The sequence below is a fragment of the Callospermophilus lateralis genome, chromosome 15 (genome assembly GCF_048772815.1).
Source record: "Callospermophilus lateralis isolate mCalLat2 chromosome 15, mCalLat2.hap1, whole genome shotgun sequence".
Taxonomy (NCBI): domain Eukaryota; kingdom Metazoa; phylum Chordata; class Mammalia; order Rodentia; family Sciuridae; genus Callospermophilus; species Callospermophilus lateralis.
In genome coordinates this window covers 43,818,980-43,845,549 of record NC_135319.1, presented here as the reverse complement: position 1 = coordinate 43,845,549, position 26,570 = coordinate 43,818,980, and the positions used below count along the sequence as shown (strand labels likewise).

Here is a 26,570-nt window from a genome sequence, read left to right as displayed (position 1 = left end):
ATTACACACACACACACTTGAAGCAGCTGACAATAATATATAAGATTGAACAAGTTAAAAATTTTAGGTTAATAAAAGCTGCTCTGGGTGGGATGGTGCACACCTGCAATCCCAGCTACTTAGGAGACTGAGGCAGGAGGATCTCAAGTTTGAGACCAGCCTGAGCAACTTAGTGAGACCCTGTCTCAAAAAAATTGAAAAGGGCTGGAGAGGTAGCTCAGTGTAGAGTGGGCCTGGTTCAACCCCCAGTGCCCCCCACCAAAAAAAAAAAAAAAAAGTTAGCAGGAAGAGGGAGCCGTGGTGAAGTGTGCCAGCCTCTGGAGCGTCGGTGAGGTGGGCGATTACTCTGAGCTCCCCAGTGGGCAAAGCAATCACTGCAGATGTGACGCCAGAGACAATGTAAAAGCAAATCACAAGGTGACAGCACAGTTTCCTAGAACTCATCCCTGGGAATATTCTTCTGGGGGACCTCAAAGAGGAGACAGCAACAACATGGTCTCAGCACTGACTTTGAGATGTGGAGACTTGAAGTTTGGGGAGCAGAGAGCAAATCAAACACACCAGCCGTACCCACCCGACTGGTGCACTTTGGGCCTGGGTGCTTCGGAGTTGGCAGGAGGAACAGAGATGAAGGAAGGCTCACTTAGACCAAGGGATTCCAGAACCTCCGCCGCCTCCCCTGTGCCTTATTTGGGTGCTCAGCGCCAACCCCAGGCTGCCTGCACTCGGTATCACAGGAGACCAGCCAGACGGTAGGGGCGTGTGCATTTATTTTAAGATCGGGGAAGCGGGCAGCAGGGGGAACTGTCCTTCGTAGACACCAGAGTAAGAATGGGGCACTTGCTATCATTAGTCCCATTTGCAGATCCAAAAGATTCAGAGAAGCCACTTGCTCAAGGTGCTTTGGCTGGTAGACAACAGAATTCCACTTGAACCCAAGATCTGGTGCTAGCACGGCCACACGACTGACCTGACTGACGGTTGTTTAGTGCCCGTCATGGGGCCCGGGCCAGCCTGCTCTCGCCTGGCCTGCTCCCCCACCCAACAATGAGGGCCCTTCCACTGCCCGGGCCCTGACGGCAAGAGGAGCAAGCCGGCTGGGTGCCGGAAGCCAGGAGTACCTCTCTGATGTGCAGGATGGTGCCGTTGGGTGGGCGCACGAAGACGGGGCGGTTGTCATTGACGTCGATGACCTCCACCAGGAGCATGGTGGTGCCCCAGAGTGGGGGCTGCCCCCCGTCTGTGGCCACCACAGTCAGGTTGAACCTCTCGTAGGACTGCAGAGGCCGCTGTGTGGTCACCAGGCCTGAGTCCACATCCACATGGAAGGCCTCTAGCAGACAGGGCAGGAGAGCAGAGGCGTGACTGGCCACTGGCCTTCCCGTCTCCCCTACTTCTGGCCTGTCCCTCCCACCCCACGATTCACCACGGGCGCCCAGGGCGGGCTCCGTACCCATGCCAGGGCCCTCGAGCGAGTAGGCCAGCTGCCCGTTGGAGCCTTCGTCCTGGTCGGTGGCCATCATGGTGATGACCGAGGTGCCTGCTGGCTCGTTCTCATACACACTGGTGCTGAACTGGGGCTTGGAGAAGCGTGGCCGGCAGTCGTTCACGTCCAGCACTTGGATCATCACCTGGGGCGGGGGGTCAAGGCCAAGAGTCAGGAGCATCCTGGGCTGCCTCGGGGGACCCAGTCACCCAGGAATAAGGCAGGAGAGGAAGGGAGGCACCGTCTTCTGATGTGTTCACATCTGGACAATGTACTGAACAATGTACTGAACCCTGAGCCTCAGTTTGCCCAGCTGTGCGCGGGTGGTGGTAGGGGGGGACGGCGGTTCTCTCCCAGGTCCCAGAGAGGCTCACACTGCCGTCTGCTGGATGCCGGTGCAGCGCCTGGCTCGAGGGAGCCCTTAGCAACCACAACAGTCTGTCGTGGGCCCTGGAGAAGGAACCCCTCACCCGCCCCTCCTACCTGTCCCTTGCTACTCCCTATAGACGCCTGCAAGTCTGGCTCTGTTCTCGGGACCTTAATACCAGATTGCGGGGTTCCTCCATTCTCTAGGGCCTTTTTTTTTTTTGTACTGGGGATTGAACTCAGGGGTGCTGAACCACTGAGCCACATCCCCAGCCCTTTTTATGTTTTATTTAGAGACAGGGTCTCACTGAGTTGCTTAGCGCCCCACTAAGTTGCTACAGCTGGCTTTGAACTCACGATCCTCCTGCCTCAGCCTCCTGAGCTGCTGGAGTTCCAGGCGTGCGCCACTGTGCCTGGCTCCTGGGGCCCCTCTTGACTGGGATTTGCATCTGCTCTTGGCTTCCCCTGCAGACCCCACAGCCCAGGGCAGGTCCTAGAGACATAGCAGGCCCCTCTTCCCCAGGGCCGGGACCCTGCCCAGCTGCACTGGCATCAGAGCCCTGCAGGACAGGGATTTGGAAGAGCAGCCTTCAGTGCACAAAGCCTTTCAAACCACCTCATCACCCCGATTCCTCATCGCCACCTCTGCTGCCTCCTTTGCAGATTTGACCACTAAGGTTCAGGTTTGTGGAGAAGTGTGGTGTCTTAGCTAGCGAGACCTTGGTCTCCTCCAAAGTTTGTGCTTTTCTCTATGTGGTACATATGTGTGTGACAGGGACAAGATCCAGCTATGTGTGTGTGCTCCCAGCTCTGTCCCTCCACCTGCAAGAAAGAATTTGTCTTGGCTCATCCAGCATCTCACCTCTCCACCCCTTTTGGAGAGTTTCCTTTGCATAATTAGGCTAGCGAGAGGGGAGAAGCAGAAGATCAAGTACAGAAACACAGGCCTGCAGCAGGCTCAGCAGCACAAGCTTGTAATACCAGCCATTCAGGAGGCTGAGGCAGGAGGATCACAAGTTCGAGGCCAGCCTGGGCAACTTACTGAAACCCTTTCTCAAATTAAAACGGGCTGGTGGTATAGCTCAGTGGTAGAGCACCCCTGAGTTCCATCCCTAGTACCAGAAAAAACAAAAACAAAAACCCGAAAACCAAAAAGGGCTTTAGAAAGCAGAACAGGGTAAAGAGAAAGCAAAGGCTCATGGCTGGAGACTTTGGGTAAAAAAGGGGAGAGGCCACTCAAGAGGTGAGAAACTGGCCTGAGAGCCAATGTGAGGACCCCAGAACTAGAATGGGATTGTTGTTGTTGTTGTTGTTGTTATTATTATTATTTTGAGATAAGTTCTCACTAGGCTGGCCTCAAACTTCTGGGCTCAAGTGATCCTCCTGCCTCAGCCTCCCCAGTGCTGGGACGACAGGTACTTGCCACCATGTCCAGTGGGGGGGGGGTTGTGAATTTGATTCCTCATTAAAGGAGTCATTCCTCTTATAAGTCACTTGGTAAAGCTCTCTTAAAGGAGTCATTTAAGAGTCATTTGTAAAGGTGACGACTTTATGATTATTTTTGGTGGCTGGATGGTGTGCCTTTCAGTGGGACACTGTGGAGACACTGGGCCACGTGGAACCGTAGGCCACTCTCGGGCGTGTTTAGCAACCTCAGCAGCAGTCTGGCACGGGGATTTCTCTTGGAGTCCCCGTCGTCTTAGGCCATAGTCGTTGTAACCCACCCAGCTGACCCCTTGCCTTCTCCTTCCTGTCCCCATGTCCCTGAGGGGGCAGTTGCTCCCATCTGCAGCTGTCACTCTCTCAGGCTTTGCTTGCTGCATCCACAATCCCAGCCCCTGGCGAACCTGGCTTCGGTGGGTCCCCTCACCTGCACGGAGTTTTCTCGACGATTGCTGGCTACATCCCCAGGGTTGTCTTTGGCCAAGGCAGTCAGGATATAGTGGTCCTTCTTCTCCCGGTCCAGAGGGGACAGCACATAGATGTCACCCTAGCAGGGGGAGGGTGGCTTCAGGTCCTTCATCCATCTAACAGATTTACTGAGCATCTACTATGGCCAGATGCTGTTTTGGACTCTGCCTCCTGGGAAGTCCCATTCTAGTGGCTCTTTTTGCCCTTACTACCCCAATCCACCTGAGATTAAATGACCCGCCCAGGCTACAGCCAACTGCCTGACCAGGTCCTGGCGTAGAGTAGGTATTCCAAATCAGTCACTGTTTTTGGTGTCAGGCCAGAGCCCAATCTGACCGTCCACCCCGGGCATGAGTAAACCCTAGGGAAACACAGCAGTGGGAGGCAGAGGCTGGGGGAAAGGCCAGCTTCTGGGAAGGGGCCTGCTGACCGGCAGCCATTCCTGGGCCACAGGGCTCTCTCCGCATTCTGACAAGGGCAGCTTTTGACTCAGTGTGCCACGTTTGAATCCACCACCCACCTTTCTCCCGAGTTTCTGCTCCCCCACAGGCCCGAGACTCACGGGAACACGGGGGTCTACCCTTCGGGGTATCTCCCCTACCTCCGCACCGAGTATAGGGCTATGCACACAGTAGGCGCTCAATAGTGACCACTCTCCCAGGCCTGTCTTTGGACAGTCTCAAAAAGCAGTCCCGCGGACTTTCAGGTCTCTTTTTCTGGTGAGGACACATCTCAGAAGTCCTCGACCCATGAAGGGTCGGTTCCTACAGACCTGGGCCACTTCCTTCCACATCTGCCGGGACAGAAAGGCCGCCGACAGGATGTCTGGCCCTCGAGGAAGAGTTTGCTGACTTGGCTAAAGAGCCTCTGAGGTCACAGCTGTCCAGGGGCAGTGCTCGGCCACAGGGGGATGCCTGCGGTCCCCGGGGGGTTCTCAGCCTCGGATGCGGGGCCTGCCCACCGCAGAGCCCAGGCCCCCGGCGCGCGCTCACCGTGGAGGGGTTGATGGCAAAGGTGCCCTCGCCGTCCCCCAGGCTGTACTCGATGAGGGCAAAGTTGCCCGAGTCGGCGTCAGTGGCAGTGACTGTCAGGAGGACGGTGCCCACAGGCACATCCTCCAAGACGGCCTCCTGGAGAGAGCAGACCGCGGTCGGCCCAGAGCCCACGTCCTGCCGGGGACTCACCGGAGCAGGGGACCCAGGGCACCCAGTGGCTTATGTGCTGGGCACTCCCGGGGACCTCAGGAGCCAGTGAGGTGGGAGTGGAAGGTGCACAAGGACCCCCCGGAACAGGCCCAGGCCCAGCCTGCAGGCCTGGCCACCGACCTGGTAGGAGGGCTGGTCAAAGATGGGGTTGTTGTCATTGATGTCCACAATCTCCAGGTAGACGGGGATCTCAGCTGCCCGGGGCGGGGACCCATTGTCTGAGGCCCTCACTGTGAAGTTGAGCCAGTGCACTTCCTCATAGTCCACTGTCCGGTTGGCGATGACCTTCCCTGAGAAACAGGCATCTGCTGCCCTTTTGGCCACTCCTCACAGCCACTCTCTAAAGGGTGAGGAGAAGGATCTGCGACCCTGAGGGTCAGATGTGGCCCCAGGAGGAGGAGGGTGAGCAGGCCACACTGCCCCGCGGTGACCCAGAAGGCTGAGAGGGGCTGTTGTCACCCGAGAGGCGAGGAAAGACCTCACAAGCAATGGATGCCCGTCACCAGTCCCAGGGCCTCCTCTGAAACTCGTCCTCTGGGCTTTCCTGCTTCCACGTGACACTGATAAGCAGGAGGTTGGGTGGCCGAGATGGTGGTGGGTGTGACAGAGAGGGGCTGGGCTGTGACAGGTTCCAGCAGACACCAGGGAACCTCCATCCCCCCAGGACGGGGCACTCTGGCCCTCATGCTGGGCATCTGGGAGTGAATGAAGGTCGGTCATCTTGGATCTGGCCCAGCCCCGAGGCCCGGGGGTCCCAACTCGGAGGGTGAGAGGCAGGCCACCGTCCTGCTGGGAGGCTGAGCAGGCACAGACATATATGTCCCCAGCCCTCCGCAGGCCGATGCCCACCTACCAGCTGAGGCGTCTTCCAGCTGGACGTAGCCTGGGGGCGTGAGGTCCAGCAGGGCGTAGGTGATCAGTCCGTTGAGGCCCTTGTCAGGGTCCACGGCTGCCACGGCGATGAGCGTGGTGCCTGGGGTGGCCCCCTCCAGGATCCGCTCTGTGTAGTAGGTGATCCCGAAGGGCTTGAACTGGGGCGTGTTGTCGTTGACGTCCAGGACGTTGACCGTCAGCTTGGCTGGGGTGCGGGCAGGGGGTGAGGGGGAGGGGAGGGGCACCATGGCCGGACCAGGCCTTCCTGAGCCTCAGCTAAGCCAGAGAGGGTGGCGGCATCCCACAGCCCTCTTGGGACTCCTTGAAGATGGACTCAGCCCTCGGGCTGTGACATGTGACCCTGTCCTCTGGTCTGGACTCACCCTTCCATCAGGGGAAGGGGCTTGTGTTCTCCTAACTGGCCAGATGGCCTCGGGGAGCCCTCGGGGAGCCCTCGGCCCTTGCCGAGTTTCCTGACCTATTCAGGGAGACGGGACTAAGGTGATTTTGAGACCCTTGCCACACCCCACGTGAGTCGTGCCCTCTCTAACCCCAGCCCACACCCGCAACCCTGCCAGCCTGGGACATGTAAGAGATGACCAAGCCTGCCCTTCCTTCCGGAAAAGTCGGCTTCTGGGCCGTGAAGATAAGCAGCCAATATCTGCTGGGTCTAACTCCTCACCCCAGCAGTGTCCCTCGGCTGGCCTCGGCCATCCCCTCCCAGTTCCCTGCATTCCGCCCTCTGCAGCCCCCTCCCTGCCATGTCTCAGGTGCAGGCCACAGTAGCCCCCTGCCCGCTTTTCCCTGTCTCGGTGCCTGGAGCCCCAGTACAGTGTCTGTGGCCCCAAGTCACCTTCCTGTGCTCTTGGCTTCCTCTGTGGGGACCCCACAGCTTCCTATCAGATCGTGAGGTTCCTGTGGGGCATCCGAGCCACACCCGACAGCTACTCCTCCTTTCTCGGTCCCCTTCCAGGCTCCAAGCATCCTTCCCCCCTGGAGCCTGGGAGCGAGGATTCCACATGAGCCCAGCCTCACCTGGCTGCCACCTTCCATGGCCCCAGTGCCACCAACCCCCTGCAGCCCTCGGGCGAGTCCTGTTGGTCCCCCTTGGGGCCAGGCCTGTGCCTCTTCTTGCCCCACGCAGCCCTGAATGGCTCCGAGCCACCGTGGTGGGATCCCAGCAGAGAAACCTTACCGTTTGGCACGCTGACGGAGCGCTCTGGGAGGTCACTGGCATTGTCAATCACTGAGAGAGTGACCTCATAGGTGGCAACCAGCTCCCGGTTGAGGGGGGACTTTACCATCACAGACCCTGTGGACCAGACCAGGTCAGGTTCAGTTGGAGGGGAACCCCCTAAAATCTGGGCCTCCCGGGGTGCTCCTGGCCAACCCCTCCAGTCCCTAAAGAGGGCAGTAGTCCACGGTGGACCCAGGACTTGTGGCTGGGACGGTCCACCCTTGGGGACTTGCCCCCCACTTAGTGCTTACTAGCCAGGCGACCTCCGTAGGTTACTTAACCTCTCTGCACTTCGGTTTCCTCACACGCAAAAGGGGGAAATTCCAGCACCTACCATACAGGGTTATTTTGAGGATCGGAAAAGTTAAATTTCCATTTACAAAGAACTTAGGGCTGCGCCCAGCTTATAGAAAGTGCTAGGTGATTTTTTAAACAAAAAAATACTTATGATCCACAACGACATGAACGTCCTTAACACTATCACACTGCATACTTCAAATGGCTCAGGCGGTCAGTTTTATGTGCGCTTTGGTCACAATTTTAAAAACTCATATGTCCAGGGAGATCAAGTATAAAGGAAGGTCATGACAGCTGAGAAGCCATGAGGAGGGTCCCTGAAGGTGACCACATGGTGGGACGGGCCGGATGCCATCCCCCTTGGTCTTAAATGATGAAGTCGGTGTGAACTGGGCTGACTGCAGGACAAGAAGGTTGACTTCACATCAGTATCAGCCAGCGAGCTGGGCCCAGTGGTGCACGCCTATGATCCCGGCAACTCAGGAGGCTGAGGCAGGAGGATCACCAGTTCAAGGCCAGCCTCAGCAACTTAGCAAGGCCCTAAGCAACTCAGCAAGACCCTGTCTCTAAATAAAATACCAAATGGGCCGGGAGGTGGCTCAGTAGTGAAGTGCCATTGGGTTCAATCCCCAGAACCAAATAAATTAATTAATTAAATAAAAATCAGCAATCCGGTTCCTTCTCTTCTACCCAATGCCTCCCAGAGTCCCCGCCTACTCCCTGACCAGAGAAGAACCCTCCAGAACCATGGGCTTGTCTGGACAGACCTAGTTTGGCGGGTCTCAGTGCTGCCCCTTGGGGGTCTGTCTTCTCCTGCCTGCTGCGGGCCTGGCGGCTCCTCCCTCCTCCATTAGGCTGAGGACCCCTCTCCTCCTCAGGCACGGGGTCTCGGGCTCCCTTCCCCCTTGGCGGACCCCCTGGCTGGCTTCTGTCCTCCATGGGTCCCCAGCCATGGGGGCCGTCACTTACCCTGGGCTGCCGCCTCCTCCTCCTCTTCCTACTCTCGCTCCCGTCCCCCAGGCTGGGGAGCGAGGATGGGGAGAGGGCAGCTGCATTCAGTCTGCAAAGGCTGGGCCACGGCCTGGCCCGGCCCCCAGGGCAGGAGGGGTGGTGGGGTGCGGTGGGCATGGAGGAGGACAATGGGTGAAGCAGAGAGGAGATGAGGTGGGAAGTGACAGAGACAGAGCTCAAACCTGCAGGCCTGCCAGCCGTGGGGAGAGAAGAGGGTTAAGTCAGTTAGTTCAGGGGACACGGGAGGGAGCGGAGCAGGGTGTGGGCACAGGGCTCAGAGCCGACCAGGGCAGGAGGGACAGGGCGGTGCAGGGAGAGGGGAGGGCCAGGAGAGCGGAGGAGCAGGGGTGGACAGTCTGGGGCCAGGCTCCGGCAAGAGGGGGAGGGGGAGCCAGTGAGGTGGAAGAGCAGGAGGCAAAGGGCAGAGAAGACACTGGAAAGAAAAATAGAGAGAAGAGAGTCAGTAGGAGGAGGGAGGACAGAGACCGGCAGGAGAGCAGGGCGTGGCGGCTCTCCATGGTCCTGAGCCGGGCAACCAGGGGTCCAGGACCTGGGCCTGGGAGGCTTCCGGCATGGATGGCTCTCCTTCTCGTCCTTTGGGCCCCCATCCTGATGGGGGTGACTGCACTCTGGCTATGGCATGCTGTGACCTCTGGCCCCTCTCACTTTAGTACCCCACTCCCTCAGTCTCCTTTGGTAATCACAGCGATGTACTCGCCTGCATGTTTATTTAAAAATCACATGAAAACCATGCGATGTTTTAAAGACATTAATGCAAATGCTATGGTGGCATCTCTCTCACTCTATTCCTTGCTCTTTCTGCGACTGCTGTAGATCCACCCACGGTGCTGCGTGTCTGCTCAACTGCATGGCACCGCACGGACCCACCGGTTTTTACTCTCTAGGCTCCTAGGGATGGATACTTGCGTGGCCTTCCAGTCCCACTAGCACCACTAACACTGCTGTGGACACCCACAGGCAGTACCATGATCGCCCTGAGGATTTCTCTGGGACATACGGTAGGTCCAGGGGTCTTAGTGGACCTCATGCTGGATTGTCCTGATGGTGGAATGAATCAGTCCCAACTACTAGAGTAATGCACGAGGGTTCCAGTGTTCCCACACTATACCAACATCCACATCGCCAGGATCCTTATGTCTGCGATGGAGATACTTCACATGTGGAAAATGTCTCACTGCCGAGTCCCTGCACGTTTCTCTGAATAACAATGATTTTTTAGCCTTCTGTCACAGCCATGTTAATTCTTCCGTTACTCCTGTGGCCCTTCCGAGAAGTGTGCTTTGGAATATCCATGTCCCTTCTCTAACTGGCTAGAGGAGCCAAAACACCAAGCTGTTGGGGAAGTGGCACAATCCAATTGTGCTAAACTGCATCAATGGTGAAAGATAAGCTGCAGTCACCTTTGTTTTGGGACAGTATAAGAAAATCGTTAACAGTACAAATGGATGTAGCTTACGAATTTAAATGGCCAGTGTACGTGGGAAGAAAGCATTGGTTTGAACCTAGTTAGTAAAGAAAAGCATATTAAAACAAGGTGCCATTTTCCTTTAAAACACAAACATTCTACAATACAGAGTGCTGGCATGGATGTGGTGAGATGGGCACTCTCGTGCAATACTGCAGAGGGGCAGAGCCAGGAGGGGCAGAGATGCGGCTTGAGGGAGGAGGAAGGGGGAGGGAGAAAGAGAGAGAAGAATACAATATTATCAGGGAGAAAGGAGAATAGAAGGAACTGTGTAGGAAGAATAAAGGAAGGAAGCAGGGAGCAGGGAGCAAGAGTCCGGACAGGAGTCGGGGGGCGGGGGGAGCAGGCCTGTACCTGTGTTGATATTCACGGCGAAGGCATCCTCCTGGTTGGGCACCAGGCGGTCGGTGTCATCCTTGGCCACGATGTCAATGATGTGGTACTCCAGCTTTGGGTTGAGGTCCAGGTCGATGGCGGTGACGTTGGCAATGACAGAGCCTGGCTCTGCCGACTCCAGCACGCTCACCGTCTGGATGGGGTTGAGGAACTCGGGGCGGGAGTCGTTGATGTCATCGATCAGGATGGTGATGATGGCTGTGCCCGAGAGAGGGACAGTGCCCCGGTCGGTGGCCACCACCGTCAGCCTGTAGGCTTCCTGTTCCTCCCTGTCGATGGTGGCATTGCCCACTCGGATGACCCCAGTGACAGGGTGGATGAGGAAGCGGTCCTGGGCCCCGGCTTCTATTCGGTAGACAAGCTCTCCGTTGAGGCCGCTGTCCTCGTCCGTGGCTGTGACTTGAAGGACCGAGAATCCTGTGGGGGGAGGAGTAGCGAGCATGAGACCCCCAGCAAGACCAGGCCAGCACCCCTTTACTGCAGTGCACCAGGGACACTTTCTCATGTTTGTAATTTTATAGGAAAATATATGTTTTTGGTACTGGGGCTTGTACCCAGGGGCGCTTTACCACTGAGCCGCACCCCCAGCCCTTCTTATTCTGAGGCTGGCTTTGAACTGGGGATCCTCCTGCCTTCGTCCGCCGAGTCACTGGGGTGACAGGTGTGCACCACACCCGACCTTCTTTGATGAGGCAATATTTTATAACTTAAGATCAGCTGTATCTTTCTGAAAAGCGTCTGCTTTTTGCCTTCTGCCCATTTCTGTCGATTTATACAAACTACTGCACACAGTTATGAAAACCTCTGTGGTGTGCGAACGGGCTCCCCAAAGGCTCGTGTGCTAGAGGCCCGGTTCTCAGCCCAGGGCACTATTAGAAGGTGGGGCCTCGCTGGGGTCTTCCAGTCACATGGGAGTGTGCCCTAGAAGAGGCCAGTGGACCCTGGCACCACTGCTTTTTTTCCTGGGCACCACGAGGTGGGCAGCCTGCTCTGCTATGATGGACGCTCTGTCTCACCTCAGGGCCAAAAGCCATGGGGCTGCCTGACCATGAACTGAAACCTCCAAGACTGTTGGCCCAAATGAATCTTCCCTTTTTTTAAGCTGATCATCTCAGACTTTTTGTTACAGTAATGAAAGCTGACTGATACAGTAACTCAGGACAAAAAGCTTTGTTACTTATGACAAATCTCTTTTTCTCAGTTACTTTTTACTCAGTTACAGTATTGGTCATCATTGTTTGTTTTTTTTTAATTCTTTTTTTTTAGTTTTAGGTGGACACAATATCTTTATTTATTTTACATTTATGTGGTGCTGAGGATTGAACCCAGGGCCTCATGAATGCTAGGCGAGCACTCTACCACTGAGCTACAACCCCAGCCCGATCATAATTGCTTAACGTAAATAGAAGTTTAAAGAAGTTTATTTTTTCATGGGGCTGGGAATGGAACCCAGGGCCTTGCACATGCTAAGCACAAGCTCTACCACCAAGCTTCACCCCCAGTTACCCAGAAGTTTTTTCTAATGTATTGAAATTTAATATTTTCTTTGAGTTCTTTTTTTTTGTGTGTGTGTGGGGTGGTGGTACCAGGGATTGAATTTAGGAGCGTTGACCCCTGAGCCACATCCCCAGCCCTATTGTGTATTTTATTTAGACCCAGGGTCTCACCGAGTTGCTTAGCACCTCACTTTTGCTGAGGCTGGCTTTGAACTCCCAATCCTCCTGCCTCAGCCTTCCCAGCCGCTGGGATTATAGGAGTGAGCACCCAGCCCTCTTCTGTTTCTTTTATGCTTAAAACCTTTGTACCCAGAAACCAGATAAATACTCACCCAATTTTCTTCTTTTAGTTTTTAAGCATTTTCTACTCTTCTACATATTTATTAGAATGTAGAGGTATTATTTTGGTGTCTTATATGAGGTGAGATTCTACACCATTAGATCATATGTAATTAGATTGCATGTAGATTATATAATCTAAAATACTAGATAATAATTTTTTTCTCACTAAATAGTTTATCCATTGGTTTCATATTTTTAAGTCCCATAATACTATATACTTTAACGAACCATTGTCTGTTTGGGGGCTACTCCACCCCAATCTTGTGTTCATACCACATGGTTTTAAATACTGTAGCTCCGTAATGTGTCATATCTGGCAGAGCAAATCTGGCTTTAGTATACTTTGAAAATTTCTTATTCTTCCAGATAAACTTTAGAACCGAATTTATCCCCCCAAAATGAAATTCTGATTGTGATGGAAATACATTGATCCTATTTTGACATTATGATACCCAGACTTTCCTACCATGAACACAGCATCTTATTGGGAATACAGTATGGACTATGGGGCTGGGGTGCAGCTCAATGGCAGCGCACGGGCTCAGCATGTGCAAGGCCCTGGGTGTGGTCCCCAGGAACAAGAACAACAAAAAGCTGAGGTTCGGAGAAGGGAGTGCAGCCCATCTCTCCCCCACTGGGGGGTAAACCCTGTATCCACCTGGACCTCCCACCCCCAGTGACCCCCAACCCGCTCCTGGCAGGGACCAGGGGGTGGGGTCTGTCTTCTGCTCACCTGGGGGGCAGTTCTCCAGCAGGTGGGCAGTGAGGGTGGCGGGGCTGAAGGTGGGCCAGTTGTCGTTGTCATCCAGGATGGTGACGAGCAGGTTGGCCGTGCCATTGAGCAGCCCTATGTCCTCAGCTAGCAGCAGCAGCTCCAGGACAGGGGGGGAGAAGGCCTCCCGGTCAATGAGGACACCTGACCTCACGGTCACCACACCTGGTGCAGGGAAAGGAGCACAGTGGGGACAGAGATGAAGAGAGCAGAGAAGATGTCCCAGTGGCTTTCTTCCCCAGTCACAGCCACCTGTGTGTAGGGAGGCCCTGTGTCCTCTGTGTGGCTCACGGGTACCCTCTGTGCCTGCAAGAGTCCAGCCTGGAAGACTGACCCAGGACCTGCTCCATTGGGGTGGATATCTGTCACCCATTGGCCTTCTATTCCAGATGAGGCCGACGGGACATGGTTTCTGGGAGCTGGTCTGGGTGGAGGACAGGGAAGCTGCCTTGGTGGCTCCTGTGTGACCCAGGTCCTGGGAGGGGAAGGGCGGGGCTGGGGCTCTGCACTCAGGCTGAGAGTTTGGGCACCAGCTTCCTTCTGGTCCCCCTGCCTGGCCCCTGGGTGGCCTCGACCAGTTGCACTCTGGGGATGTGGGCTGTGAGGAACGGGTCCCGGTGGGTGACCTGGATCAACCTGGATCTGAGCAGGAGGCCCCAGATCTCGCAGCGGCCCATCCACCCCAGAGCCCCAGCGGGAAGCCGGGGCGGTGCCCAGGCCTCACCCGTATTGTTGTCGATGTCAAAGAGGCCACTCTGGGGGCCCAGCAGCTGGTAGGTGACCACGGCATACACATCCTGGTCCGCGTCCAGGGCCAGGATGGGCCCGTTGAGCACCGTGAGGGGGGTCCCTGGGCCAGGAGGAAAGGAGTCACCGCAGGTCAACAGGGTCCCCCCTCCCCGCTCCCAGGCCCCTGACCCCGTGAGCCATGGCTGACAATGGATGAGAGGGGAGGGAGGTGAGGCGGACAGGGAGGGGAGGCCCGGGCGGGCGGGCCTGCGGCAGCCTTGGCAGACTGAACGCAGATGCCTGGGGAGCGGCCTCAAAGCCCTGCTGGGAGAGAACACAGAGCGTGAGCGAGCCGGGCTTCCCAGCAGCCTCTGAGACTGGCCACTCCACGGAGGGTCCGGGGCGCCCTTGTCCCCTCCCTGAGTGTGGGCCCCTCTGCCCCAACAAATCTAGAGCATCTGACTGCATGTAGGTGTCATCGATGCACATGAGCATGCGCAGCAGACCAGGGCCGGATTCCCGGGCGTGCGGCATCTGCCTTCTCAGGTGGGCACATCTGGCTTGTGTGTCACACACCCCTGCGTTTCTGTGCACACCCTAACCCCTGAGATGCCTCGACAGACGTGCGCGCTGGCCCACGCGCTGGCCCACGCGGGAGCACGCACACAGGCAGGCTCCAGGCAGGGAGTCAGGCGAGGGGGCTGGGGAGGCTGGAGGAGAAGTGAGGGCGCACCTGGGGGCGTGCCAAAGGGCAAACTCTGTCCCTGGGAAGGGAGGTGTGGCTCATCTATGCTGGCCTCCTGGGACCTCCACATCTGATCAAAGCTATTCCCCAGAGCTTCCAAACCACCTTAAACACCCCTCTTTGGCAACAGTGGGGCTTATTCAGACCACCCTGGGGACCAAGCGCCACACCGGCTCTTTCAGCCCGTCCTGCAGTCTCTCTAGTGGCCCCTAAGAGGCCCAGCAGCCACCCCCACTCCCTAGCCCTCAGAACTGTGCCTGTCCCTTTCCTCTGACCCCCTTCGGCACCCACCGGGGCCTGCATCTGGCTCCCCCACTGGGCACACGGCGCATCTCCAGGCCTGAGGCCCCAGCAGTGCGGCCATGGCAGAAGCCCCTGGGCGGGCCCAGCACCTACCGGCAGGAGAGTTCTCCATCACCTCGGCCTGGTAGGTCCCCTCAGTGAAGAGGGGGTGGTTGTCATTCTCATCGGCAAGAGAGATCAGCAGCAAGTCAAAATCCTGTGAGATGGGACGGGGCAGGCTGTGGGCTGTGCGCTGGTAAAGGGACCCCTTGACAGAGGGGCTGGGAGGTGGGAGATCCAAGAAGCCTGCACCAGGGTCCGGGGAGCTGGCTTCAAGCCCCCACTCCTTAGCAGCTCACTGGTTGGCCTTGGGCAAGTAACTTCCCCTCTGTGTGGGCATCAGGTTTGCAGTAGAGCAAAGGGGGATCTTAACTCCTTCAGGGAGGTAGTGTGAAGGTCACAGGCAGGGTGGATCTGAGTGGTGCCGAATCATGTACCCTGTACCCGGGGATGCTATCACCATTTCAGAGGGGCGAGCTAGCTGCCAGCCTTCCCCACCCCCAACCCCTCAGCACTGCTGGCCCCAGGATGGCCAGGGCCCTCCAAAGCATCAGAAGGAGAGGGGGAAATGAGAGCCAGAAAAAGCAGGAAAGGAGGAAGGAAGCAAGAGAAGGAAGCGGAAGGCACCGAGGGAGGCAAGGGCCTTAAGATAACTCTGGCCTGCAGTCTCCTCTGGCTGAACCGATGAGGAAACTGAGGCCCAGGGAGAACAGTGCCCTGGCTGAGCCACACAGCTAGCCAGGAGCAGAGCCGAGATGAACTGAGCCCAGAGACTTCTGGCCTCAGAGGTTGGGAAGAGAGCTGACCCTCCGACAGGGGACAGGGACTGCTATGCAGTGCCCATTGCCTTTTAGTAAAGAGTCCATTTCTTTGGCTTTTGAAGGAAAACGCAGTGCTTTCAGGACCTCAGTGTGTGTGAAGGCCCAGCCCACAGGCACACCGATGGGGTGTGGGCCAGGTGTTGGTGGCAGGAGAGGACAGCAGCTGGCACCCACTGAGGGGTTGTCCCCTTCCCAGCACTGTGCTGAGGACCCCCTTCATCCTCTCCACAACTTTGAGGTGGGTGCGATCATCTTTTTCAGAAGAGGAAACGAAGGCCCAGAGTGTTAATCTGTCAAAGCCACACACCTAAGGACAGGAAAAGTTGGGATTTCTTCTTTCTTAAGCTGGGATTTGAATCCACCACTTGCTCATTCCAAGACCTGTGCACCTGAGCCCCAGGCCTGCTGCTGTGGGAGAGGTGATGTGTCGTGTGCCCCTCGGGCACCCCACGGGGCCCACTGTGCCCTCCGCCTCACCTTCCTGGCTATGCGTGGGTTCTCCGGGTTGTCCTTCACGGAAATGGTCAGCTTGTACTCTGGGATCCGCTCGCGGTCCAGGGGCCGGTTCACAGTGACGATCCCTGTCTGGGATGTGCAGGGCAGGTGAGCCGAGTGGCCACCTGTTCCCCACTTTTGGCTCTGACCCACAGATGCCCAACTGCTCAGCCTGCAGCTCCAGGGGTGGCTACGAGCTCTCTCCCTAAAGCACCCAAGAGATGGTCCAGAGGGCCAAATGTGGGCTGGCAGGCTCCTGCCAGGGTGAGGGTGAGTGACCAATCCCCACGGTCTTGCTGTCCACAAAGCATAGGCCCTTTGACGATCGTGGTGTCTGTAGTCCACGGACACTCCAAGAGGCCAAGTGAGCATTTCTGGTGCATCTTGGACTGAACCCAAGTGTCCCCAGAGGCTCTAGCCCCATCTCTGCCCAGGACAAACCTCAGGTAGCTCCAGATGGACACCAGAGATGGCTGCTAAATTGTAAGAGGCCATTGATTTGGATGAGGCTTTGGCACTAGGAGCCCACAGACCAAACCAATATGGTTAATTTGGGTAACTGCAGTAGCCAGTTAACTATTTAAGCTGTATCCATGACAGACAGACAGACAGACAGACAGACTAAGCTGTGCTTATGCTTTACTTCAGGGAGTTTTGTTTGTTTGTTTTCTGGTTCCAGGGAATGAACCCAGGGGCGCTTGACCACTGAGCCACATCCCCAGCCCTTTTTATATTTTATTTAGAGACAGGGTCTCACGGAGTTGCTCAGGGCCTCTCTAAGTTGCTGAGGCTGGCTTTGAACTTGCGATCCTCCTGCTTCAGTCTCACAGGGATCACAGGCACGTGCCATGGCGCCCAGCAAGTGTTTTGATTAATGCTGGTGGATCCGTTTATTGGCTAGAATTTCCGGAACCTGCTCTGGTCATAGAGGCTGCCCCATTGAAGAACGTCTTTCAGGCTTTTTGTTTCTTCCTCAGTGAGCTCTGCTCTATGCAGTTTGCCTAAAGGAATTTTCCCTTTGACACAGCTCACAGGGAACTCCAGGATTCCATGCGGGAAGCAGGAGGCCAGACCGCCACAACTAAAGGCCTCTAGGACAGGGTCCCCTTTTTAGGGAGGGCCCTTGGGGGCCTACCGTGGCGTTGATGAAGAAGGCCCGCTCCCGGTTGCCTGCGGTGATGTTGAAGGTGAGGAGCGCGTTGCAACCGCTGTCGGCGTCGCTGGCCAGGACGCGGGTGACGAAGCTGGAGACCGGGCTGTTCTCACTGATGGTGATGTTCATGGGCAGGTTCAGCAGCACCGGGTCATTGTCATTGATGTCCAGCACCCGGATCCCCACCAGCATCTGGGACCAGCCAGAGGAGGGAGTGCCAGGAGCGGAGGACATGAGCAGCAAGAGGAGGCATTGAGGGAGGGAAGGCACGGAGGCCGGAGGCCGTGGGCAAGAGAAAGAGGAAGATGCAGGTCAAACAAAGGCAGGAGAAGGAGAAGCAGCAGGCGGCCGAGGCAGAGGGAGGGTACCTAGCCAGGCAGGGCTGCCTCTCCCCAGGGGCGCGGGGTCAGGAGTGCCCTGAGCAGCCACAGCCACCAGGCCCTTGCCCAGCCCCTAGGGAGGAGTCTTAAGAGGGACTCAGGGTCTTGGACTGGCCCCAGAGCAGCCTGTGGCCCCTCAGGGCAGGAGGGTGACAGTATTCGCAGGAATCTCTATGAGGAGAACAGGGGGGCAGGAAGGGGAAGCCCTGGAGGGGGGTCCCGTACTCACAGTGGAGCTGAGAGGGGGCACCCCCCTGTCGCGGGCACAGATGGTCAGGTTGTAGAAGGCAATAGTCTCCCTGTCCAGCTCCACATCCTTCCGGACCCTCAGCACCCCTTCCACGGGAGAGATCAGGAACTCCCCTGCGGCCCCCAGAAAAGGCGGGAGTTAGCCATTAGCTGGGATTGGCCAAGAGCTGCAGAAGGCCTGGCTTCTCCCCTCCCCGTGGCCAGCCCCCCTCGCCAGGGCTGGGGACATCCAGGTGCCAAGCCTCCACTGCTCCCAGCCTCAGCTCCATAAGACCAGGGGAGCAGTGGGCGTGGCCGCTCACGGCCCACGAGTCGGCAATTCCAGAACAATCAGCACCCTTCCCCGACCCTGTCCAGGCCCAAGACTGACCCTGGGTAAGAGGGTTGTGTTGGAAAGCGGGGCTCCCTTCCTACCCAGGGACACTCTTTCCAACCACTATTGATCACAAATTAACTATGGCATCCGGTTTTTGGTTTTTTTTTCTTTTGTACTGGAGATGGAACCCAGGGATGCTCTGCCACTGGGTTTGAGAAATAGAAAGTTCAGTGGTCAATTTTCAAAATATAGCTTTTAGCCTTAATTGGGATGTAAGATCCGATTGTAGCCATTTAAACTGTGGCCCTTTCCCTTGGCCCACCCCAATTTTAAAATTAGCCAATCACATAGACTGTAACCCTGAGCTCCTCCTATCAGAGCAAGGGGCAGGGCTGCTGCTTAGGGATAAAGGCAGGTGAACTGCCCTCCCTCTCCCCAGGTGTGCTCCCTTGGGGGAGGATTTTCCTTGGTAATGCGGCTTCTGCAGAAGTAAAGTTTGCCTTGCTGAGTTACTTCCAAACATGGGTCTGATTCCTTGCGGCACCCCAGTATTTCTAACGTGAACTACACGCACAGCCCTTCTGATTTTGAGACAGGGTCTCACTAAGTTGCTGAGGCTGGCCTGGAATTTGTGATCCTCCTGCCTCAGCCTCCCGAGCTGCAGGGGTTACAGGTGTGTCATGCACCTGGCTTTGGTGACTTTCCATCTCTCCCAGACACCACGACTTCTACTACAAGGGGACACTGGGGAGGCACAAGGCTTCATGTTAAAGAGTGCTTTGTAATGGTGGCAAGGTGATGTCCTCTGTTTAGGCTACCGCTCTGGCTGCAGAGGGGGTTCTCCTAGGCCTGTGGTGACCCTGATTTCCTTCCCCCGAGGTTTCAGAGCACCCCGCCTGGCCTTTTGGGGTTCAGTCCTTATTTCAGCCTGGCTGAGTCAGTGCCTGAGGTATGAACCTTAGAATCTGACTCTGGCCTATCCAGTCTCTTGTGTCTTTTGACAAAATGAAGCCAGGGCCCACAGAAGGCTGACCCCTTGGCTACTCTTCCACAACAAGATAATGGCAGACCCAGGATTCGAACCCTGGGCTCTGGGTCTTGGCCCACTGCATCTCACGGGACTCGTGGGCTTTCCAGACAACATGTTTGACAGGGTGAGAGGGGGCGAGGAGGACACCAAGGGGGCATGTGGGAGCCCCACTGGTGCCGAGAGAATGGACTGAGGCTCTAAGTGGAGAGAGCCCGAGGACCAGGGGTCACCCCTGCAGTCTCCCAGGAACTGACCCAGGAGAAAGTCACTTTCTTCACTTTCCCTCTTGCACTTGGGGATCAGGCCCAGAGTGGGGTGCTAACTGGCTCACAGATACACAGCACCCGGGGACAGGGCAAGGAGAGAGGCCCAGGCGACCTGGAGATTTCCGGTGCCTGCCTCGCATCCTAGGCTCCATTCCAGCCCCCCACCCCTCCCAGGTGCCACCTGCACCCATGATTTACCACCAGCCCTTCCGCTCCCAGTCTCCCCTTGGCCCCCACAGGCCCCTCCCTGCCTGGGGGGCGGAAGGAAGCTACTTCCAGCAGGATTTCCTGAGCCCCTGATGCTCCAAGGTCTCCACAGAACTGGGGATTCCCTTTCTAGGGATTTCCCAGCTCTCTGACCATTGGCTGGCAGATGGCCTTCTCCTCCGAAGCCAGGGGGCGGGGGAGGCCCTATCACTCTGCTCTTGAAGGCCTGGGGGGCTGGGCTCAGGCAAGACCCTGACAAGGTCAGCTTGGGGATCCAGGAAGTGGGCAGGCTGAAGGTCCACTCTGCAGATCAGCCTCCTTAGCAGCTTGCCCCAGGGCAGATCTCACCACCCTCCACACCTGGAGGCAGGAGGTTAAAAGCACAGGATTTCAACCCCGTCTTACCCAGGTCTGAATCCTAATTGCTGCGGAGCCTGGCCTTGACATCCCTATCTGGAGGTGCCCTGGCCAGGCTGTGCCAGGCCTAGGGAAGATTCATGGCAACCATGAGTATCATTAGGGGCAGCTGGAAGGAGTCCCAGGCAGCCCTCTGGGAACTGGGAGCTCTCAGTGGGGATGAGGATGTGGGAAAGGGGACCAAAGAGCAGGTCTGGCCAGAACGGGCAGCTGGAGGTCCTAGGGTTCCCCACCACAGAACCCCCTCCAGGCTCGGCTGTAGGGGTGGGAAGGTGACCTTTAAGCTGGGTGGCCTGCGAGCCACGCTCTCTTCTCTGATGGGGTGTGGCCAAATGGGCTCTCTCCAGAAAAACAGTCTTGAGTTATAGCAAGTGTCAACTTCCCAAGTTTCCAGCATGACTAAAGAGGAGGGAGGGACGTGACCCGGCTGCTGGCTCTGGGGTCCTGTTAGGTCATCCCTGCCTCTCTGGGAGGGGTTAGTGCAGGGGGAGCCTGAAATGATCTTGGGGCTCTACATGTCTGCTCCTCCTGCCTGGGGAGAGGGAGCCCCAGCTGGGGTCACCCTAGGGAAACCCCCAGCCTCTCCCACTCCTTCAGGGGACATCTCCACAAGCCCCGCCCCCATTCCTAACCGCATGGAGCTGTCTGTGGTGAGCTGGGACACGGGTGAGCCCGGCGCCCAGGAAGCTGGGGTGGGGACCAGGCCCTTCCCAGGAGGGGTTCAGCTGCCTGTCCAGCATCACCTCTCAGTCGGGCTTTGGTACCTTCCTGGGCAGGACCAGGGACCCCCATAAAATGACAGAGTCCCGTCTTGTGAAAATAACAGGACAGAGACTGTGCTGGTTTTTGGAAGATAAAGGCATGATGCTTGGCCAGAGAGGAGACTTGGGGACAGGAGAGGGTGGCATGTCAGAGTGGAGTGGCCTCCGCCAGCTCTGGACAGCAGGGGCTCTGAATCCGGTGCTCTGGACGTGGGTTATTTTCCCTTTAGCCGCTTCGTGGCCAGTTTTCCCCCACTTTGTGTTCTCTCCCCACCCTCTCCACTTCCTGGGTGGCTTTAAATGTCTCCGTGTGACAACTTCCACGTACCTGTCTCCGGCCCAGACCCCTCTCCCTGGGCTCCCCTCCCTCCACGCCTGCAGGCTCCCGTGTGTTAGAGGCAACAGTGTCCTTGTCCAGGTCCCTACCCTGACTTTCTCTCACACTCATGACCAAGCATCCTGCTGGGCAGAGTGCCACCTCTCACCCCCAGCGATGCCACCATCCCTGTCCCGGGTGGCCCGCCTCTGGCCTCGGTGTCTTCACCAGGCTCCTTCCTGGGCAGCCCTGGGAACCGGACTGACCCCGACCCTCCCCTGCTCAAAGCCCCCCCATGGAGTCGGCCTCCTCCGTCAACACCAGGTCCTCTTACGGCCCCCAAGGTCCGACAACCTCTGGCCCAGCCTCCTGGCCTCAGTTCTTCCTCCTCATCTTGTTTAGCTTCAGCTGACCACAGGGGCTTTGCTTCTCATAGACATATGGGACCGCTCTGAGGCCGGGGCCTTGGCCCTGGCTGCTCCTTCTTTTGGGGATGCTTTTCCCTAGAGAGCTGCTCCGACTCTTTCTTACCCCCTTCAGATCTTTGCTCAAATGTCGCCCCTTGGACAGGTCTTAATACTTCATCATCTTCCTGCCCAGCGCTGCCTGGGTCCTGTCTCCAAGGCAGGAATTTGTGTCTGTTGTGTAGCCTCGGCACCTGGCACGCGGCCAGCACTTACTAGGTACTCAATAATAAAGAGTCAGGTGCCGATTCTCACCGTACCCCTGTCAAGACCACCCCCCATCTGACGGATGGGGAAACCGAGGCCCAGAGAGGGCAAGATCACCCCACAGGGAGACCAGCTGCCTTGAGACCTCCCCTCCTGCCCTACTACTGAGTGGGATGGGGAGAGGCCCTCGGCAGAAGGGGGGTGTCCGCCCCCACCGCCATGTGCAGACCCCCTGCTCACCCAGAGGGTCTCCGTCCACCAGGCTGTACTCCACCTGCCCGTTGGGGCCTGAGTCCCGGTCGTGAGCCAGGAAAGTCCACACCCTGGGCCCCGGCTGGCCCTCGGTGACATCAAAGGGTCCCTCATAGTCCCGGGGGAAGGTGGGCACGTTGTCGTTGACGTCGTTCACATTCACGAGCACCTGAGTGTGAACAAGCTCAGCAGGGCCTCGCTCCAGCCAGCCCCCCGCTGGGTGCAGCTGCCCTCTGGGCCCCGCTCCTCCATCTGGACCTGGGAATGCCCCTTCACTCCCTGAGGCCGGTTCCTGTGAGGCCACGGATGTGGGAGGGCCTTGGAAGCCAGTGTGTGGGTGGTCATCAGGATCTTTTGATGGGCATCACAGATATAATATTATGAATGCCTAGTTCTTGCTGCCCTTTGGTCATTTCGCATGATCTCCTATTTTTTTCTCCCAGAATCATAGTTTTTTTTTTTTTTTAAATCCTTCTTTCATAAATGAAGAAATCAAATCTCAGAGAAGTTAAGTGAATTGGCCAGGGTCACACAGTGAAAAATTAGGAGTTTGAACCCCTGTTGGCTTGACCAGAGTTCCTGCTTTTCCCATGAAGGGGAGGAAGGGAGTGTTTTCACCTGTGGGTGGAGTCACACAGAGAGTTTTAGCAACCTCCTTAAAGTCACACAGCTAGTTTGGGTGGGCTGCTAAGAGCAGGACAGCACTCTTGGATTTGGCCATTTCCCCTGGACAGTCTTCCCAGCCCCTCCCCCTTTCAGCTTTCTGGGCCTGTTTTCCTCCCACTCCACACTGGGGCTGGGGGCTGGGGGCTGGGGGCTGGGTCCCGGGTCCCACCCACACACCGTGGTGGTAGAGGTGAGGCGGTGGGACAAGATGGGGCACTGGTCTGTGGCGGTGACAATCAGGGTGTAGCGGCCATGGCTGATCTCATAGTCCAACTCCTTGACGGCACTGATGACTCCCTGAGGGATGGACAGAAGGAACGAGGGTAGATTGATGGACGGCAGTTCCAGAGCAGCCTCTGACCCGCCCAGGAGGTGGGCCCTGGCCACAATGGAGAGCCCTCCCACTCAGCTGTGCCTTCCTCCCGGACCCCCGTGGAGCTCCCAGCAGCCCCTGCAGAAGCTCCCCAGCCCCGCGGCCCTCAGTGCTGACCGTGTGCCTGTCGATCTTGAAGGTGTTGAGGATGTTGCCTGCGACAATGGCGTAGGTGACGGTGCCATTGGGCCCCTCGTCCAGGTCCAGTGCTCGGACAGTGACCAGGCTGGTGTTGACCGTGTCCGGACCCTCGTCCAGCAACACCTCATAGTGAGGCTGCGGGAACACGGGAGCGTTGTCGTTCTCGTCCACGATGGTCACGTACACATGAGTGGTGGCCTGTGGAGAAGAGCCCGTCAGGTGCCCTGGCCCGGGGCTGTTCTCCCGGACTGAACCCAGTGTGATCCAACATGGGGAGGAAAGCGAGGGAGAGGGAGGGAGGTCACCGGCTGGTCGAGGAAGAAAGCACAGAGGCGCTGTCAAAATCGAGCTGGGCAACGGCTTAGGTCTGAGATGGCACCTGTACCATCACATTCATGGCCAGGCTCGTGGCAGACATCACTAATCAACCACAGCACTGCAGAGGCCAGACCAAGACTGGGATCCTCGTCAGCACAGTGATCTTGTGATTAAAACTGGCATACTGATGAACCCCAGTTGTCACCCCAACCCAGAGTCTTGCCTGGGCCAGGGCCTTATTGACCCTGGGTCTCCTTCCAGATAATAAGAGACAAGAATGTGGGGCACTAGCTATAATTCAGTATTTAAGGCTCATGTATTATTCATGTAAGTGGAAGAAATATTTATAGCTTTTTTTTTTTTTTTTTGGTACCAGGGATTGAATCTAGAGGTGCTTAACCATTGAGCCACGTCCCCAGCCCTTTTTATATTTTATTTAGAGACAGGGTCCCACTGAGTAGCTTAGGGCCTTTGCTTAGTTGCTGAGGCTGGCTTTGAATTTGCGATCCTCCTGCCTCAGCCTCCAGAGCCATTGGGATTCAGGAGTGTGCCATCATGCCCAGCCTTATTTTTAGCATTCTGAAGTGGGAGGACATTAGGTTGGGGGAAATTTCATGAGCAGAATTTGTTGAGCCATGAAAAATAAAACTCAGAGAATATGATTTCTAGGCAAGTTTTCTAGTGCTGCGATTGGCCAGCTCTAGCTGATGCTTGGGATCATAGTCGAACACAAGTCCTGTTCCGCCCATCAGCACTGAGTGTTCAGCACTCAACATCTACTAGAGGTGGCTGATGTGAATGACACTGGCCAGATTGTCTTGTTATATTGTGTGCATGTATGAATATGTGACAGTCCCACCATTATGTGCAATCATGGTGTACCAGCAAGAAGAAATGGCTGATGGGGCATCCTACATGTAGGCGAAAACGAAAATCCGAGATTAGCCTCCTGCTGTTACTGCTCATCCCTGGCCCCATTCACTCCATTCTCCACCTTGCTGTCCCTGGGGGGTGGTCCCTGTGGACTGCCTTACCAGGCTGCCTTGCTAAATGCCGTCCAGGTGGGCTGGGCCAATAGAAGCCCCTGCAGACGACAGGAGACGGGCAGAGGGAGTGGGGGGATTTCTTCCACCCTCCTCTGGCCCTCCCTGCCTAGGGCTCCGGGTCTCTAGCTGGAGACCCCCATCACAGCTCCAGTTCTTTCTCTGGTGGCTCCAGCAACGTCACCTCCTCCTTCCACATGGACACATGGTGCTAAGGGGTTCCTGTGCTCGCTGGTGTCTGGGGGCATCCACTATACTCTCTTGAGTTGAGCCCTTTATGAGTGCCATCTGTTTCCTGCCAGGATCCTGACCCGTACAAGCCACTACTAGTGACTCATCTGAAGCATCTTGGTTATGACAACTGCAAAGATGCCCTAGTGAGAGAATAGGATGAGGCCATGGTCAAGGTCAGAGAACGGAAAGCAGGTGGTCGTACCAAAAGCTGAATCTAGACCATGTGTGTGCAACCTCTTCCTTGGTCCTGGCTGACCCTGGAGCCACCTACGGAGGCCTAGAGAGATGGACAGGGTCCCTGAACCCAAGAAGGCTGACAAGGTGATGATTCCTAGGACCTATAGCTATGGCTCTCAGGGACAGCTTTTCCTAAAACAGGTAGGACTGGCAACCTTGAAATGGAGCTGTGTGACCTTGAGCACGTTGCATTCCCTGTTTGAACCTTTCTTGTCTGTTAATAAAGGAACCACTTTGACCTCTAAAGTCTCTTCTGATACTGGTCTGCTGTCAGTCATGTGGCCCGAGTCCCTTCTCAGGAGGCATCTTTGGTGCCTCAGAGTCTGTGGGAATCTTTATGAAAACAGCAAGCACGTAAGAAGGGAGAAATGCATTATCTTATCAGTTTTCAACTGAGTGGAGAGGGGACAAGCACCAAGTCTGGGGGACACATCCTGAAACTTTGTCTCAAGAATGAAACGTGTGCCATCTCTCCTGTGTTATTTGAAAGCTCAGTTGGACTTTCCATCCTTCTCCGTAATGGATTTGAGCGTGGGGGCCCCAAATATCTGAGCAAAGATGACTGTCCAGGAGGGCCACCGCCTTCGGGTTGTAGCTGTGTGGGGGCCGCTGTGCAGACCCACCACCATGAGAAGCTCCACCTCGAGCCCTGGGAAGGTGGTCTGACCTGCTCTGGCCTCGGGAGTGAGCAGGAAGTCGGGGCCCCGGAGGCTGTTCCGCCTGAGTACTTCCTCTCTGCCCTGGGGTCGGGGCAAGAGTGCTTGAGGTTTCTGGACCAGGCCCACACTTTGGGCAATACCTCTGTGCCCTTCCCTGACACAATGCAGAAGGTTCAGTGCTGGGCAGTGTGGTGGGGGAGGAGGGGAGGGGGGGGAGGGCTCTGTGAACTTCACTCACTCTGCCAGAGGCTGGCTGGAGTGGAAGAGGGCCCAGTGCCCACCTGATCTCAGTTGAGCTGGTCCTTCTCTGGCTGGAAGAGGATGCATGCTCTGCCACGAGAAAGGGCCAGGACCTCCTTCCCAGGTGCAATCACAGGGACATGATCATAGCAGAGGACCTGCGTTAGGTCCTGGCAGCCTCTGGGGCTCCCATCCCAGAAGCGCTCCCTGGGTCGAGGGGTCTGGCCTGTAAAAGGCCACCTAGTAATAAATAACCCCTACCCTTCCTCTTCTGTAGCCTTCCCTGCCCCGGGAGCAGGGCTGAGAGCCCCCAGAGAGCTTGTGACTGGAGCAGGCCATCCATGGGTCACCCACAGTTTCTGTCCCACTCTCCCGATTCCTGACACTGCTGGACTCTGTCCTTCTCCTTCAGCCTGGGTCGGCTGTGAGCTCAAGATCTCTGAGGGGCCAGCAGTCTCTCGGGCAGCTGCAGTGGGGCTGGGGTCTACTGGGCACCACAGCAGTGCCCTCCTCTCCTGCGGCCCCTGGTCCCCGCTGTGGTCATCCCCGCCACTCGGTCAGGCAGTCCTGTACACTCCTTGGTGTGTCCCTCAGGTAAACAGCCCTCCACGCCTGGCCTGTGCCAGGAACG

At 56.7% G+C, this 26,570-nt stretch overlaps 1 protein-coding gene across 4 annotated transcripts in view; it reads right to left on the bottom strand.

Moving 5' to 3' along the window:
- Cdh23 (cadherin related 23) overlaps positions 1 to 26,570 on the bottom strand; it is a 335,818-nt gene that overhangs the window by 8,694 nt on the left and 300,554 nt on the right. The window contains exons 38-54 of one of the 4 annotated variants that reach the window (XM_077105309.1): positions 23,185 to 23,406; positions 22,872 to 22,991; positions 22,017 to 22,197; positions 17,773 to 17,906; positions 17,146 to 17,355; positions 15,993 to 16,100; positions 14,749 to 14,851; positions 13,603 to 13,728; positions 12,840 to 13,043; positions 10,227 to 10,685; positions 7,037 to 7,153; positions 5,822 to 6,046; positions 5,089 to 5,258; positions 4,756 to 4,893; positions 3,723 to 3,842; positions 1,454 to 1,631; positions 1,122 to 1,333 (exon numbers count right to left, since the gene is read on the bottom strand). In XM_077105309.1, coding sequence (XP_076961424.1) covers positions 1,122 to 1,333; positions 1,454 to 1,631; positions 3,723 to 3,842; positions 4,756 to 4,893; positions 5,089 to 5,258; positions 5,822 to 6,046; positions 7,037 to 7,153; positions 10,227 to 10,685; positions 12,840 to 13,043; positions 13,603 to 13,728; positions 14,749 to 14,851; positions 15,993 to 16,100; positions 17,146 to 17,355; positions 17,773 to 17,906; positions 22,017 to 22,197; positions 22,872 to 22,991; positions 23,185 to 23,406 — 3,027 coding nt within the window. Of the gene's footprint in view, positions 1 to 1,121; positions 1,334 to 1,453; positions 1,632 to 3,722; positions 3,843 to 4,755; positions 4,894 to 5,088; positions 5,259 to 5,821; positions 6,047 to 7,036; positions 7,154 to 7,329; positions 7,448 to 8,344; positions 8,776 to 10,226; positions 10,686 to 12,839; positions 13,044 to 13,602; positions 13,729 to 14,748; positions 14,852 to 15,992; positions 16,101 to 17,145; positions 17,356 to 17,772; positions 17,907 to 22,016; positions 22,198 to 22,871; positions 22,992 to 23,184; positions 23,407 to 26,570 lie in introns of those variants that run through there. The other 3 variants (XM_077105310.1, XM_077105312.1, XM_077105311.1) reach the window with 3 other exon arrangements.